The sequence below is a fragment of the Chrysoperla carnea genome, chromosome 1 (genome assembly GCF_905475395.1).
Source record: "Chrysoperla carnea chromosome 1, inChrCarn1.1, whole genome shotgun sequence".
In the NCBI taxonomy this organism is placed as follows: domain Eukaryota; kingdom Metazoa; phylum Arthropoda; class Insecta; order Neuroptera; family Chrysopidae; genus Chrysoperla; species Chrysoperla carnea.
The window spans coordinates 87,226,161-87,243,067 of record NC_058337.1 but is presented as its reverse complement, the minus strand read 5'-3'; the positions used below and the strand labels follow the sequence as shown (position 1 = coordinate 87,243,067).

At 28.1% G+C, this 16,907-nt stretch overlaps 3 protein-coding genes across 3 annotated transcripts; 1 reads left to right on the top strand and 2 right to left on the bottom strand.

Moving 5' to 3' along the window:
• Nucleotides 1–787: 787 nt before the first annotated feature.
• On the bottom strand, nucleotides 788–3,588 carry LOC123299168 (peroxiredoxin-2-like). Its single transcript, XM_044881443.1, has 6 exons — nucleotides 3,433–3,588; nucleotides 3,312–3,375; nucleotides 3,109–3,250; nucleotides 2,899–3,034; nucleotides 1,072–1,306; nucleotides 788–1,009 (listed from the first exon to the last, which is right to left on the bottom strand). Exons 1-6 carry the CDS (start codon nucleotides 3,463–3,465, stop codon nucleotides 918–920), a joined length of 702 nt encoding a protein of 233 aa, XP_044737378.1. The 5' UTR covers nucleotides 3,466–3,588; the 3' UTR covers nucleotides 788–917.
• A 1,945-nt stretch (nucleotides 3,589–5,533) lies between these two features.
• Nucleotides 5,534–8,935, top strand: LOC123299177 (E3 ubiquitin-protein ligase TM129). Its single transcript, XM_044881457.1, has 3 exons — nucleotides 5,534–5,982; nucleotides 7,343–7,727; nucleotides 8,593–8,935. Exons 1-3 carry the CDS (start codon nucleotides 5,537–5,539, stop codon nucleotides 8,866–8,868), a joined length of 1,107 nt encoding a protein of 368 aa, XP_044737392.1. The 5' UTR covers nucleotides 5,534–5,536; the 3' UTR covers nucleotides 8,869–8,935.
• Nucleotides 8,936–10,704: 1,769 nt separating this feature from the next.
• Nucleotides 10,705–14,733, bottom strand: LOC123291882. The gene is made up of 4 exons (XM_044872323.1): nucleotides 14,488–14,733; nucleotides 11,858–12,020; nucleotides 11,565–11,750; nucleotides 10,705–10,973 (listed from the first exon to the last, which is right to left on the bottom strand). Exons 1-4 carry the CDS (start codon nucleotides 14,731–14,733, stop codon nucleotides 10,768–10,770), a joined length of 801 nt encoding a protein of 266 aa, XP_044728258.1. The 3' UTR covers nucleotides 10,705–10,767.
• Nucleotides 14,734–16,907: the final 2,174 nt, after the last annotated feature.

Here is a 16,907-nt window from a genome sequence, read left to right as displayed (position 1 = left end):
CCAATGACCAAAGCCACCAAAAATTTGAAATTTCAAAAACATTTCATACTTCTAAGGAGTGTTCAAATTTAAATGGGACCTAAAAGCATGCCTTATTCAATAGAAAAAGAATCGTTAAATCATACGCACACTCAAAAACACACAAATTGACAAACGCTCTTTTCAACCGGCGAAAATATGAGAAAGCAATTCGCGACTTCAAAATACTGAGCTGATCTCTACTGATTTAAACATGGAATGAGGAGGGTTTACGCATTATCTTGAACATATAGTTAAATGACACAAAAAGAGAATTTCTACCTATTGACTCACGAACTAGTGTTGTGAATGGTATAGATGCAGATAGATGTTTATACTCTCCTCAATCACCATTAAAGTGCCACTTATAGTGCCATAGCCTCGGAGTCGCGAATAAAGCCTCGTAACAAGTAACGGAATACACATGTGTCATCACAATCTGGACGCGTATACCCCTTTCCCAACAATTCTAAATTTTTTTGAATATTCTGAAGAAAATAATAAGTAAAAAAATTATCCTTAAACTTTAGTTTAAAAGTATAGCGAATGCAAAAGCTTTGCCTTCTAGATTTTCCTTCAATTAGACAAATTTAAGAATTCGCGATCTTTTTCTAAAAACAACCCGAAAATAGCAATCACTGCAAAGTATATCTGAATAAATTGTTAGTTGCTACTGCTTCTGGTAAGAGAGAGGCATTAAAGGAATCAAAAACAATTATTTATAAAGTTTATTATTGAAAACATTTTATCAAACAATAATACAATCCCTTTTTGTTACAATTATACCAATACAATAAATTATTTCAATTTACGAAAAACATTTACAGCATATAACTCCTACAAAATAAAACTTTCATTATTTTACGTCTAACATAAAAAGCCGAAAATTTAATAAGCACTTAATTATTTTTTTTAAAGTATTCTTTTGCTCCCACCGGGTCTGGTTTTATTGTATCAGCATTGTTTAATGGGCTCCAATTTGCTGGACATACTGTAATAAAAAAATACAATATATTTCATACTTGAATGTTTTATTTTTAATAAAAATATTACCTTCTCCATGTTTTTCTACAAATTGAAAAGCTTTAATCAGTCGCAAAGTTTCATCGACAGATCGCCCCACTGGTAAATCATTTATTGTTATTTGTTTAAGTATTCCTTGCGGGTCGATTATAAATGAACCACGTAGTGCAATTCCTTCACTTTCTACTAGTACTTCATAATCGCGAGCGATTTTCTTTTGAAAATCGGATAATAATGTCAATTTAATATCACCCAAACCACCTTCCTGTAATCAAAATATCTCACTCAATCTGGTAAAGTTCTTTAACAGTTTTAATAAATAAAAATGATTGATTATAGTTTTTAAAGTTGTTTTTAAAAAATGATAATTATTTATCTTTCCCTTGTTATGGTATTCGATTTTTTAGCCAAATCGGTTCAAAAGTTAAAGTTAATCGATTATACAAAATATACCACAAAAATTAAATTTCAATATTTTAATAATTTATTAGTCCTATTTCTTGCATGTACAGCCAAAAGTTTATTATAAGCCAAGTAAAAACAACAACTAAAAAAGTTAATTGTTTAAATACTCTTTATATGGTTTAGTATCTATGTTTGAACTATTTGTAATAATTGAAACAGTTATGCCATAAAATTATCCCGTGGAAATAATAATATACGAAGAAAAATGTACAACTTATTTTCCCCAGAAACGTTTTTAAATAGACTAATTCGACTTATAGCAGAATTTATCCCCAATGCATGCATTCTCGCGTTTAAAATGCGACAATCTTAAGATGTTCTTCTTGAGAAAACTTGATCTCGGTAATTTGCGAATTAATTTGGTTAATTATAGCTAAGCTAACTATAATAAAATTCACTGAGATACTAATACTATACTAAAATCGAGTATTTGAAAGATTATGTTTTTTAGATTGTCGTATACGTTTTGAACGTATTTTTTTTTTTAATAGGGAATGTTCATGATATTTAAATTTGGTTCAAATATTTTTTTTCCGTAACTTTAATGACTGGACATTTCAACTAAACCATTATTTTAGTAATTAATATCTTTTTAATTACTTAAAATTAATTAATAAAAGTACAAATTCTGTGAGGGCATTTAAAAATTTCTAAAACGGAAATTTAAATTTGTATACGGACGTGACATCATAGTATGGGCTTGTCAAATTTGTTGATATACTGCATGATATTAATTACTTAGATTTTAAATAGTATTTCATTAAATTATACTATTCTACGCCTTTTTATTAGAAAACTTAATAATAACGAGTGTAAATTCTGTGTAGTAAATTCATTTTTTTAAAGTGTAAATTATACATTGAACTGTTAAAATTTGACAGTTCACGTACTTATACGTCATCAACAGAGAGAGCCAAAAAACTGCGTTTAAATATATCAAAAGTATAATGTATTTTCAATTTTTTTACACTTAAATACAGCATTTTTAAGCAGTATTTATATTTTTTACTTTGTTATAACGGTGTAAACAATAAATTAAAAAAAAAAAAAAAAAAATACATGAATATTCGCTATTCCAACAATATATGATAAACGGACTATCGCCCGATCATACCATTTTCTTTTTCACAGCTTTACCCTCACATACTATTGTACAATGTGCTTCTGGTCGATTTAATAGAACGTCAGTTATATTTTTTTTAGTTTTAAAATTATAATTTATGTAAATTAAATATTATATTATTAAAATGAACCTTGTTCAGCTACCAATAGTAACCTTGAATAATTAAATTCGAAAATTATTGTCTCTTTAAACATTTTTGAAATGAATGCAAAATTTTATGATTGAACTCTTTTACATTAACTTAAAAAAAGGAAATAAGCATTACTCACTTTTCTAGGTGTATTAATCCATGCAAGATGACTAAAATGTGAATCTGTTGAAACTCCAATAATTTCTGTATTTAATTTTCTAAATTCATCCACCTTATCACTAAATGCAATAATTTCAGTTGGGCATACAAATGTACTAAAAAAATCCAATATAAATTTTTTATCAATTTAATAGCAACAATTATTAACACTATTATAAATTTAGCTTACAAATCTAAAGGATAAAAGAATAGAACCACATATTTTCCTTTAAAATCTGAAAGTTTAATTTCTTTGAATTCTTTATTAATAACTGCTGTACCAGAAAAATCTGGAGCAAAAGATTGAACCTTTGGCGCAAGAACTGTTAATCCTAAAATATTTACTTGATTAAAGTTTATTACATCATAAATATTGAACAATTTTTTCAATACCTGTACTAATTTTTCTTGTATCAATTGATTTTCTAAGAGAAGTTTGTGTGAGGGTACTTTTAACCTGAAAATATTATGTTAATATACAAATTTTCTTACATTAATTTACAAAAATGTATACCAAAAATCCAATATTTCGTAATGCGCTAGCCATGTTGACAGTTATTATAGAAATAATAAATTTAACAGTTTCAACTAATAAACATTTACTCAAAGCACAAAAGCTGATCAATCAAAACTACCGAATTCTGTGATAAGTTACAGACTTTATTAATAGTAGACTTGAATAGATAAGGTATTGTGTGATTTAAATAAAGACATAACATATAAATTTAGTAAAATAGAGTGAAATAGGTTGAAGTTTTATGTTTCTTTCCATCTATCTTTTCCATGCACTACTGAACTACAATTGACCTATGACCGTGCCATATGACACTATCTAGGGAGCGTATTTATGGCCAAGAAAATATTTTTCTGTTTGTGGCATAGACAAGAGATATTTATGCCATGGCTACAGCTATAATCTCAAATAAATGTAAATTTTGTGGTCAAACTTTACAAGATAACTTCCAATAAATATTTTTTGTGAAAATGTGAAACTGCACGCTAACAAATAATTTTGTATACCAATCTTTCTACCAGAATCCAAAACCTTTCGGTTTATTTATAAAATAAAACTTTTGTTGAGATATACATCAAAACCCAATCTTCGAATAGTCTTTTGGATTTCTTAAGGCATGTTGCGAACTATAGTCTTCCCAGCTATGACTGAATAAAACAAACTATCAAAAATCTTCGTCGGGTTTTTATCGTTGTTTGGCTTTTTACTTTCTAAACCGAAAAGGTTATACCAACATTTTTATTCAATTATTGTTATAACCTTTTCATTTTAGAAAGGAAAAAGCCAAACAACGATAGAAAACAGACTAAGATTTTTGATACTTTGTTTAATTCAGTCATGGCTGGGAAGACTATAGTTCGTAATATGCCTTAAGAAATCCATTTTATAACTAATCATCATTCTAAAGATCGAACAGCCTTTTTATCCAAGTTGAAGGAAATCCACTATAAGCGCTCATTGGCTGAAAAACTAAAATGGAAAATAGTTTGGTCAATTTCTGATGGTTGATCCGTTTTATGGCTACGAAAATAGGAGACACAGCCACTATTTTATTCCACCATATAGATTCTAGAATAAAATCAAGCTCAAACTTGTATATTCTGCATATATATTAAGAATCAAGGGTTTAAAGTATAGAAGTCATAAAATTACCTGAATAGTCTACTTTAACACAAACTGCCTGCCTATTTGTTATAACATTATTTGTTATAAACATTTCAGTTGTCCTAATATTCGTCGAGCAATATTCATGTATTTTTTTTATATTTTTAATTCATTGTTTACACCGTTATAACAAAGTAAAAAATATAAATACTGCTTAAAAATGCTGTATTTAAGTGTAAAAAAATATTTAAAATGCATTATACTTTTGAGATATTTAAACGCAGTTTTTTGGCGCTCTCTGTTGATGACGTATAAGTACGTGAACTGTCAAATTTTGACAGTTCAATGTATAATTTACACTTAAAAAAAATGAAGCTAGCTTCTAATAAAAAGCCGTAGAATAGTATAATTTAATGAAATACCATATAAAATGTAAGTAATTATTATCATACAGTATGTCAAACCATTTGACAAGCCCGTACTTTGATGTCACGTCCGCATAAAAAATGAACTTCCGTTGAATTGAATTTCCGTTTTAGAGGCCTTAATCGTTAGCGGTTATGACGCATCGTTGATAATTAACATTTTCGAAAAACGGAAAAGGACTTTTTGTCTTAAAATTTCATAAAGAATCTATAGTTTCTGTTTAGTTCGTTGATTTTCCTGTTTAGCCCGGGGTACCATGTGTACCCTGTGTATATATCACTAAGTTGATATATACACAGGGTACACATGGTACTTTAAATTAAAAGTGGGCCACTAGTTGGTGTGCGTGCATTACCTATATATATTATCTTACCTATATCGGTATCAAATGTCAAAATTTATGGGTTATGTTACGGCATGTTATGTGTCAAATATGTGTTTTTAGACGTGTAGCATTCAAATATTCGTTAGATTTAGTTTGTTAATTTAAATATACAATAATGCAATTAGTCAAATAATATGTTCATATTTTGTATTAATTATTAGATTGATTTGTTTTGTTTCAGTTTAAAATATGTCAAATATTTTATTATTTACATTGTTTTATTTATTAATTTCTGGATGTATAATATATCCACCATATGAATTTATATCGGCTGGTTTAACTATTGAATCAGTATTTAGTTCATTCTTGGGATCAGAAAATGCTCAATTTATTCAATATCATATAAAAAAATCAGTGTATACGATAATCGTACATTCACTGTTACCCTTTGCCTACGTGTTAGGTATTTATGCTTCAATAGAGGAACCTTTTGAGGTATCAACAATTCTTTATTATGCCTATCATATTTTTTTAATTTTCTCAATCTTATTACCGACAAAAATATTATATATAATAAATGATTGGGCAAAGAGAAACTGGATTGATCACCCAATTTGTAAAAATTTACAATATTTTTGTAATAATGATACAAGTTGGTTATCCGTAGCATCGTCTATTAATACCGAATATAGAAGGTAAGTTAAGTTTTTAATAAATTTAATCTACTTAATCATCCATACAGCTACTTGTAGTTATAGCGGTATCAATAGATTCTTGAGTTAACTTTAAGTTTACAATGGTTGGACCTTTTTTGGTAAATTGCATTAGAAGAGTGATATACAACATTTAAAATTCACCGGAAAAAATCAAAGAATTCTAGCTTTATCATAGTTTCTCTGCCGATAAAATTTTAAATTAATTTGTATAGAATTCGAAAAAATAAGTCGAAAAATCACTTTGTTGTTGATATAAAGATGTTTGAAGATTTAATTACTACACACATGTAGAATAATATGTAAATTACACGTATGTTATTATTTTTAACGTTTGAGATCTCGAAAAATTTTGTTCTAGAGTTTTATCACCTTATAAATTATAATCGGTATAATGTAGTTAAAAATATGCCATAAAAGCATTTAATCCAAAGAAAACAGGCTATACAAAATAAAAACGCTTTACACAAAAGTTGTCAAGTGCAATAGAGGACACCCGCCTGTGTCTATGAATTTGATCTGAAATTGTAGTTTAAAGGTCATTCAAAGGACTTTAACCTTTAAATGATCTTGAAAATTTACCTAAGCTTAAAAGTACCTGACCTTTATTGCCCTTGATAATTTTTTTTAAGCTAGCGTATTTTGTTTCTGCAATGAAATAATGGCACATTTTTCAGTCGCATTTCTTCCGAAAGCTAACGAAAAATTTAGATAAATTTTGTAGACAAAAGTTATCAAGGACAATGATCATTCGCCTAGGTTAATAATTTTAAAGTCCAGGTAAATTTTCAAGATCATTTGAAGATCAAGTTCAAATCACCCTGAAACTAGAATTTCATTTCAAGTTATGGATACAGACGAATGCCCTCTATTGCCCTTGGCAACTTTTGGCTAAGGCAGCTTTCTGTAACTACAGTGTTTTCGTTCGATTAAATGCAATAATGACATATTTTTCCGAAAGCTAACGATTTTATAACGAAAAAATATTTTAATCCGAAGGAGTAGGTCCAATCTGATGTTCCTCATCGAACTCTGCAAAAAGTTAAGTACAAAACGAACCATATAATATATTAAAATGGTACACCCTGTATAGCTAACAGAAAAAAACCTAATATATATATTAATTATTTAATCTTCCAAACATTTAAATAATGGCACTGTTTAAATTTGATTCAATGAACTAATTTTAGATGCCTGATAAAAATAAAAAAATTTATGACTATGATTCGTATTTATAAAAACGAATATAAAAGTTTTTCATTGGTTTTATCTTTATCATCCACAACCATCATTAGTGAAACAAAACATAATTATAGTATTTGTGTGTATTTTATTTTTTTAGAGTTGATAAAATCTGTATACAATTAAATCCAATACATAAATTGATTGTAACCGATAATTGGATATTAAAAGTGACACCGTATTCAATATATTGTGCACATCAAAGTGATACAACATTAAGTGTAATTCATAGTGATTCACACAATATATCACAACAAACACATGGTGAAGTACAATTTATAAATATTGAAGTGAAATCATCACGCACCAGTGTACAACCATTCACAATACGTTTGAATGCATTAGATTTTAAAGATTTACAAGATAAAGTTAGCCGTCCAATAACAGTTTTACCAACAGTCACATTTCATAAGACAATTGTTGAACGATTTATTGATGCATTTAAGCAACAGGTGTATTTAAATCCTAGATTTAGAACTGAACAGGTAATATTATTTTAACATAGCTTATTATAATCTAGAAGTATTATTTTTGTCCGAAATATTCCGTATAAATAGTGAAAATACACATTATTATTCTGCATTGAAATTAGAAAGATGAACGGTCATCTCATTAGTTTCAGGAACAAATTTTGTGGTATACTTGATTTAAAAAAATTGCCGGCGTAAATTAACCCGTTAAGGGAGGAAACTCACCTTAAGATATCGCAAAAAAAATTGTATTTGCCCTTAATGACTTAATAACTTGTTGGACATATCCTTAAATAGGAAATTAAACGGAGAATAACCAAATTAATAATAGCCGATTAATTCCGAAAGGGTAACTTAGCTCTCAAAAGTTGACTCAATCTTAACTGGTTTCTGCAAGATTAAGAGGCATATTGTTTAATCGAAACAGAAACAGAAAATAATTCATCGTATTATACTGGAAGAGAAGCAGAAAATATGTTATATTACGTAATACCTCAAGGCTCGTCACTTCCAGGACTATAGAAACAAAAAGAAAAAAAAACGAGCAAGGAAATTTCTGTTGGTATCTAGCAAATATCATGGAATGTTTGCTTTTTGTGAAAAAAAAAAAAAAAATTATTTACGGTTTTCGAGACTAAACATGACTATGACATCAGAAACGCAGGGAATCTGGTAACGATACAAATTTTAATTTTATATAGTCTTACTTATCCATCTAGAGTGTAATGCTACTTAAAAGCTGTTCTATATTTCGTGCTGTGTTTATAATTCGACTCGGTAACATTACGGCTATAATAGACGAAATTTAAAAAATATCGTTATTTATTGTATATAGTTATTTGTACCGATTTTCGATAACAATTCTAATTTTTATTTTCAGGAATTAGAAAATTGTATAGGATGCATGCAAGTGACATCAAATATAAAACTACAGAGACAATGTGCTGATGATACATCGAACACATCTGATACAAATTGTCAAGTGTGCCATTGTAGACCAATGTGGTGTATTGATTGTATTGCAAAATGGTTTGTTTCACGTCAAGATGAATCTGAAAATAGTACATGGCTGTCTGCAAAATGTACATGTCCAATGTGCCGTAATCGATTTTGTGTGCTAGATGTTTCATTGGTTGAACAATCACCATCGTCATAGCAATAACTATAAAATTTTATGTTCCTAAGACTTAATTATTTTTTTAATTATTAATTAAAATAATGTACATAATATATTACATGCTTAATAAATATTCTATCTATTACTTAATGGAGTTGTGGAATAATTCTTCTTCCATGAAAAGACGAATTTCGAAAAAAAGATGTGATGGAAACAAATGCCACAACCGGGGCACAACCGAGATTCTTTTTTTGACCAACATTTGGTTTAAATGATGTTTAGTATGAGGCCTAGGGTATATCTCTGGAGTACACCCGTGTTTCTATATTATATTCCTTTATCTGAAACGATCTATTAGATAAGTACAACTTTAAAAGAAAATGAAATAAATGCCTTTATGAGGCATTCCCAACTTTTAAACTTTTGCAGTAGTTTATCAAATTGTAGTGAATTCAACCAATTAGCCAGTCAAGAAAGAAACGTTAAGACGCTTATTGCAATGGATTGGTGAAAAGTAATCACTTACTGGTACATTCGTACATTCCAAATAGGCATTGCTATGATTCTAATCTGGGATATGATTCTGCGATCTGCAAGATTAAATTAGTAGTGCTATATTTCCTCTGTAGCAGTTTATTGTAAGTAAATTGTGTATTTTTAGTTTTTAATTAGTTCTATTAACTTTATTACTGAATATGTGCGTTTACTTTACTTAAATTGTTACGGTGCGGACATCTAGTCGGTGTACTTTAATTAAGTGTACAGAAATCTAATATAGATCCTATACGGACAAATTAGATTAAACCGGTTCTAGCCCGATTTGAGCAAAGTCCTCCCCCAGTGCATTCCAAGCCTCTCTCTTATACTATTTCTACTATTTCTCTGGTCTACTGGCCACTTGCAAACCTAACAATTTCATATGCGGTCAATTAGATTACAACAATGAAGGCTGTTATTGAGTTGATAAAAAAATTAATTAAAGCGCGTCAACAACTCTATACAACATCTATCCACAATTTGCAGCTTTTTGTCAAAATTACTTCAAATTCAATGAGCAGAAGCTACTGCTCTACACTTTTATAAGTTTTAAAAATTTAAAACGCGTATTAGCGAACCGAACTCTCAAACCTATTCTTATCTAGTCTATCTTATCTTATCTTATATATTTAAACGAGCAATTCTTGTATATATATATCAACGATCTTGGAAATGGCTCCAACGATTTTCATGAAAATGAGTATGTAGGGGTTTTTTGGGGCGATAAGTCGATCTAACAAGGTTTCATTTAAAAAAAACGTCGTTTTATTCGTTTTTTCATGAAAAACTGAAACATACATCGCAAAATATGACTCTTCCTGACATCTTTTGGTGTATATCGTAGTTAATGAAATAAACGACATTACCGGGATATTCAAAATGGTATTTGTGTGGAGACATTTTAAACGGTCTTATACAATATAATTAAATCTTTATGGATCTTATATGATAAGACCCATAAGTGATAAAATTTGTGTCTTTTTAACTCAAAAAATACCGAGCAAAGCTCGGTCATCCAGATATTAATATATTAAGATGGAATTGATTTTAGTCCCAGTATATTCTCATAAAAAAATTAAGAGGAGAAAAATCGTTGATATTTAAAAAGTTGACGAGAAAGGAATCTAAGGAAAAATTAAATTAATTAATTCGTAAATCAATATAATTTTTATTACACAATAAAATTTTCTTTCGATACTATATCGTACAAAAATATTTTTTTTAACAGAAACAAAAATAAATACTTTTTTTTTATATTTTATTTTAAATAAAATTAATTAGATTAGGTACTGGATCAAATCTCAAATAAAAGGTTAATTTATAATGTCTTTGGTTGGGTTTTTTGTTGTTCTATAATTCGAATAATATTAAAAATAAATAAATTAACTATTTTTATGATTGTTATGGTGGTGATCTTGTAGAAATGCCACTGTGAACGGGATAGTATGCTGAATATGCAAGGTTGTGTGATGAATCTCCACTGTTTGAATTGCTAGCCGACGTCCATACACGTGAATATGGACCACCGTTATCTTGATTCCATGTTGGATCATATGAATCAGGTGTTGTGCTTTCAACGGTCATCATTGCTGGAGGTTTCATACCGCCTGTAAGAAAATAATTATCAAATTTCGAGTCAATATTTTATATTTTATATCTGTTACAAAGCTATCTATACTATATCAAAAGAATGTATGAAGTACATCAGAACGGTATCGATGCACGATAAAAGCTTTACAATATCACGCATTTAGTCCGAAACAAAAGTGAATCATAATTTTAAAATGAAAAGATCTATTAACATAGAAAGCATAGAAGAGGTTGTGTTTTTAACAAGTTTTTTAAATTCTAAAAAGATATTTTCAAAAAACTAACTGAACATTGATGTATTTGTTCGGAATAAAAAAAAAATTGTTGACTGTATCATTGTTGAGATATATATTGTTGAACAGAAACGATTATAGTTAGAGTGTTGGTGGTTGCGTCTTGCGTGGTATTGTCATATCGTGCATGTAAATCGAAACTAGTTTACAATACTGCACGGAGATAACAGCCTTAAATTATTTGATTTTGATCGTATTTTTATTATCAGTAACTTAATTTTTTTTGTGATACATTACTTGACAATCATTAAATGTAATCGATCAATAGTCAGACATCCATTGTAAATTAAAGGAAAAGATAAGATTTATAATTACCTTTTTTAAGAACCAATTCATAGACCAAGAAGCCAATTACTCCAAGCAATGCAAGTTTACTCATTACTAAGGCTTTAAATGATTTTAATGCTGTGGCAAGTAGAATAATTGGTGTTAGAGCTTTTAGTTTCAATTTTAATAATAACAAAATTGGCAATAAAAGCTTTTTCTTAAGGAGTCCCCTTGCTGCAATACAAAATTCAAAATCATTTATACATTTTTATTAGTGAATTTTTTTCTCTTGATGAAAAATCAGCTATTATTTGTCTTAAAAATGTCTTAATTTTTTTTACCTTGGGAAGTAGCTTGATCTTCATCATTTTCAGCGGGTAAATCTAAATCAATTCCACTTTTGGGGTTATAAGAAAATAGTATGCCACCAAAATTAAAGCTGTATTTTCTTGCAGTTAAAAGTCTAGCCATCCTATTGAAAATTTGTTCGTCTAAATTTTCATTCTGAAATTAAAAAAACATTATTAAAAATTTTATAGTATTATTATATTGTAGGAACTTGGATCGTTACGATTAGTTCTAATAGTTTTGGCAGTGGTGGATTTACACTAGGGTCAGTCGGGGCTAGTGCCCAGGGCGGCAAATTTTCTAGGGCGGCAAAATTTGGAAAGTGAGAAAATATTTTCAATACAATATATAATTAACTTCTTTTAAATAAACATTTTATTTTCAAGAAATATAATTTATGCATTATGTATCAAATCAAAATTTTGTATATTATAATATGGGAAATTTAAGTGAAAATTATTAAAATAGTTTAATTAATTTATTTCCATAAAGGTTTGCAAAAATAAAATTTGATATTTTTATTTTCTGGAATTGATAAATTCCAGAAATATAGTTTTTTTGAAAAATTAAAAATATTTTGAAATTATCTATGTCTTTTTGATAACAGAAACTTTAATTGATCAATGAATTTTCCTAAAATTGAATTATCCAATAACACTAATTAATTTAAATTTAAAAGAACAGTAATAAATAATATGTAATACATAATAAATTTTCTGCAATTAATTAGTTATCCTAATTTTTTTTAAATAAGATATCAAAACTATTAAAATAAAATTTCAGTCATAGGGCGGCATTTTCTTCAGTGCCCCAGGGCGGCAGAAATTTAAATCCGGCCCTGAGTTTTGGAAATATAACTCTTTCAATGTCTTCGAAAAAATTCTTGTAATCATAAATATTTGTTTCATATAATTTACTATAATTTTTATTTTAATAAAAAGCATATTTGTAAATAAATTAATAATAATTATTATTAAATTATACTTTATCTCATTTTAAGCATTATTATATGTTGAAATTTTGGTTTTTAAAAATTTCGAAATAAAATGTTAAACAAATTTTTAACTTTGTTTACCCAAAAATGTAAACTGAAAATAATTTGAGAAAATTTTTTTAATTTTCTTTTATACTCTTTAAAATTTTTGAGAAGGTATATCAACAATTTTTGTGACCCCCTACCGCTTTCTGTCGAGAACAGAAAAGGCGAAATAAATATTTCCTCATTTATTTATGAAATATATAAAATTTAAACGAGATGCAAAAATTTACCTAAAATATAATAATAGCATTGGAAAGCTTATTTATTTCTCTTTAAAAAGGTTCTTATACGTTGTCCGAAGAGCTTTTTTGGTCCGAGTTATTATTTAACTGTTAAAGCGAAATTAGTACTTTCGCTTATTTTAAACTGCTGTATATTCTGGAAAACGGACGCACAGAAATCTTTAAAACGCATATAAATATTCTCGTTATTAAATTAATAGAAATTATACTGCGCCAATTTATTAAAGGAACACAATTTTACCTAAATTTCAAACAGTCGTATCTCCGCGAAAAATCATCGAATAAGGAGCCTCAATAGCTCATTTGAAAAATTGTGCTTTCTAGTTTTGGAATCTATTGCTCAAAAATTCTTATCATTCCTCGCCACTTTGTTCGAAGGGCTGAAAAGGTGAGAAATATCTCTAAATTTTATATAAAGCTTAGAAGCGTACTAACTTTTTAAACAAATTTGTCGGGGATTTTTAAAATTTTGTAAATTTCACTTGTAGCAAGTTTATGAGTTGTCGAGGGAGTGTTTTTTTTATTCCGCCCACCAAGTGCATAATTATTTTTGGAGTAATAATTTTTTGATGCTACGAACAAAATTTTAGTATAAGTGTTCATAAAATCACCTAATTGGTCCATTTCCGGTTGCCTGCCTGTCATCACGATAACTCCAATTAAAAAGTAAGGTCGAGTTTGTAAATGAGTAACATAGGACAACTGAATCTTGGGTCCGTAGGACCCATCTTGTAAACTGTTACAGGTAGAACAAAAGTTTAAATATAAAAATGTTCCTTATAAAAAAATAAACAACATTTGTTTGAAACATTTTTTCGTAAACATCAATGTTGACCCGTGGGGGCGCAAATTGTATAGTATGTATTATATGGGAATATCTGTTATGTATGTAACATGTAATGTGACAGTGTAATCATCACTGTCTATACATGGATGCTTTTCAAAGATTGCTTTAAAATAAATTATTCTCCGGAAAAAATCCTTTACGAATAAAAAACTATCACTTATTGTTCTGTATTCATATTTATAATTAATACACGTTATGATCACTAAATTATTTTATAGAAATTAATAATCTAATTTCGACAGTTTGAGCCACTTTCTATGATCGGACTATAAAATTTTGTATTCATCATTAAATATGTAGCTTAAAATGATCACTTGAATTATTTTAAATTTAAGAAAAAATCATATCTCGATAACTTTAGAAATTTTTGTGTGATGCGCGTATACATAGAGAATCTTACACAATTTGTCTTCTTATTATTTTTATTTTATTTCACTAGATGATTAAAAAAAAACAAAAAAATGTTAAACTTTATCCAAAATGAATAATAATCACCTGATAATTTCTGCTTTCATCTTCATCAAATCCCAACAATGAATCCAAATAACTTAAAAATTTATCTTTAACGCATGTTAACGATGAGCACTCATTAATCACTGACGTCACAAGATCTTCTTTATTATTTGTTCTTATCATTAGATTATCAGTATTTACATCATTAATGTTAACATTATTATCAGCATTAATTGTTAAACATAAAGTTATCACAATTGCAACAATATATGCTGCACTACAATGCATTTTTTATTGTGTTTTTTAGATTATTCAAAATAAAATTTTCTTTTTATTTAGGGACACACTAGTTAATTAGTTATGTCCTATCGATACAATAATTTTTCAATAATAGTAAGTGTTTTTTTATGAGGTGCGGTTTTTATATTATCTAAATATTTTAGGTTACCAGTACACGTGTGTTTTGCATATTAATTATTTTCATTTATATTTTATTTTTTGTTCCGGTTTCCTGAATAATTGTTAAAATATGATTGATTGAAAATACTTTTATTATAGTGTCTTTTCTTACACCTAAATTCTTAAATTCTTTTGTGTATACTTATTCCATAATGGGGTGGTATATTCACGAAATTTTAAAATATGCCTATCTAAAAAAATTTCTTTGCTTTTAATTTTTGATTCTTTTTTTTATATTCTGTAGTCTCATATGTGGTATATACATCAAGTTTACTAATTTTAGTCCCAAGTTTGTAACGCTTAAAAATATTGATCCAAATCTCTTAAAGAGTCCATTTCCGGTAAATAAAATCATTACTTTTATAAAACTGGAGCATGTTCAACACGTGCTTAAGAGAATGAATTCGGGTGTTTTGACTTTTTTTAAAATTTTAAAATAAAAAAGCCAGACTGCGACTTAAATAAAAATTGAAAGGAAAAAAAATAAATCCAGTAGTTTACATAGCGACTTTAACAGTAATGGTTCTCTGCTGTTAAGGTCGCTATGTAAACTACTGGGCTTTGTCGTTTTCCTTTCAGCTTTTATTTAACGCAGACTTTTTTGATTTTTTATTATAAACTGAGCCAAAGGGCGAAACATTTTTTTTAATTCATCCTTTGAAGAAAAAGGCTTGTTTAAAAATAATAGTTTTAAATTTCAAAGATCTATTAATTTTCTTAGAGAGATTTCAATGGCGGCAAGTCCTCTTCAATTTTTTGATATTTCCTCTAAACCATTTGGACGTACTACAAAGATTATAAGATATCTATCTTATATTAATTGACTTGATTGATAATTTATAATATTTATTTGTATTATAGAAAATTTAATAGTAAATTTTCACATTAAACTAAAATATATTTTCCTGGAAGGTAGTTTTTTAACGAAATACGAATGGAGATATAAAGGCTCAAAATTAATGCACTTATTAACTTCCCGGTATAGGAACTTATTGTAATGAGCCCGATTTTCGAAACTGAAATTTTCAAGAAATCTTTACGTTTCATGGTCAAGACAAGGCGTTAACGCCAATTTGGAGAAGAAGAATAAATAATCATTTTAAAAAATTTACTTCACCTTCAAGTGACCTTGGTCAAGGTTAAGATCAAATCTGAGACCACCATTAGATTGTACGAGTTAAATTTTACAACTTTTGTCTTGGTCATTATTTTCAGTCATTATTTCCTAAATTCGGAGAGAGGAAGGCTCGAACTCTTTGAATACCCTGTAAGTCAACTGATGTTCTAGCTACAATCCGAAGATCTTCGCTATTGGTTTTTTCTCCAAAAAATAAATTTTAAAAGTTTAAATACAGATGCGTTTATATGTGTATCTATCTCATTCTTATCCACAAAAAATTCCAAAAAAGGTCTCTAATTCCAGTTTTTTATATAAGATTCCAAATCAATTTTGAGTAAATTTTCGTTTCTTTAAAATCTGAATAATATCAGGAAAATGTTAAAAATTTCTTTGAATTCATTAATTAAAATTTATAAAAAGTAAAATATTGTGAGAATTTATTGCAGTTCTTTTTATAAAATTTCAAGCGCATCTATTAGACCCGGTAAAATCCGTCATTGAGCGTGCATAATTTTCGCATAGAAAATTGTTGCAGGACACCTTTAAAAAATACACCTGAACGTAAAAGTGTAGGTTGCCGATGGGTAACCCGGTAGGATATTGTTTAAACTTATTTTTTTTAACAATAAATAATATTGACCGAATTGCTTTGGAAAAATTTTATCATATAATTGATGAAAAATTAACAAAAAATGTTCTTAGACATTTTTCTCTAACCCCTCCAGTTTTCGAGCAAAATATTCGTAAAATTTGAAAGAACGCGAATTTAACAATTTTTATCCCTCAAAAAGTGTATGAAAAAATCAGATTTTTAATATGTTTAAAATTTTTATTTGTAGTGTAAAGCTTACTCAACAACGTCCCGCAAAATCGTTGGCCTAAT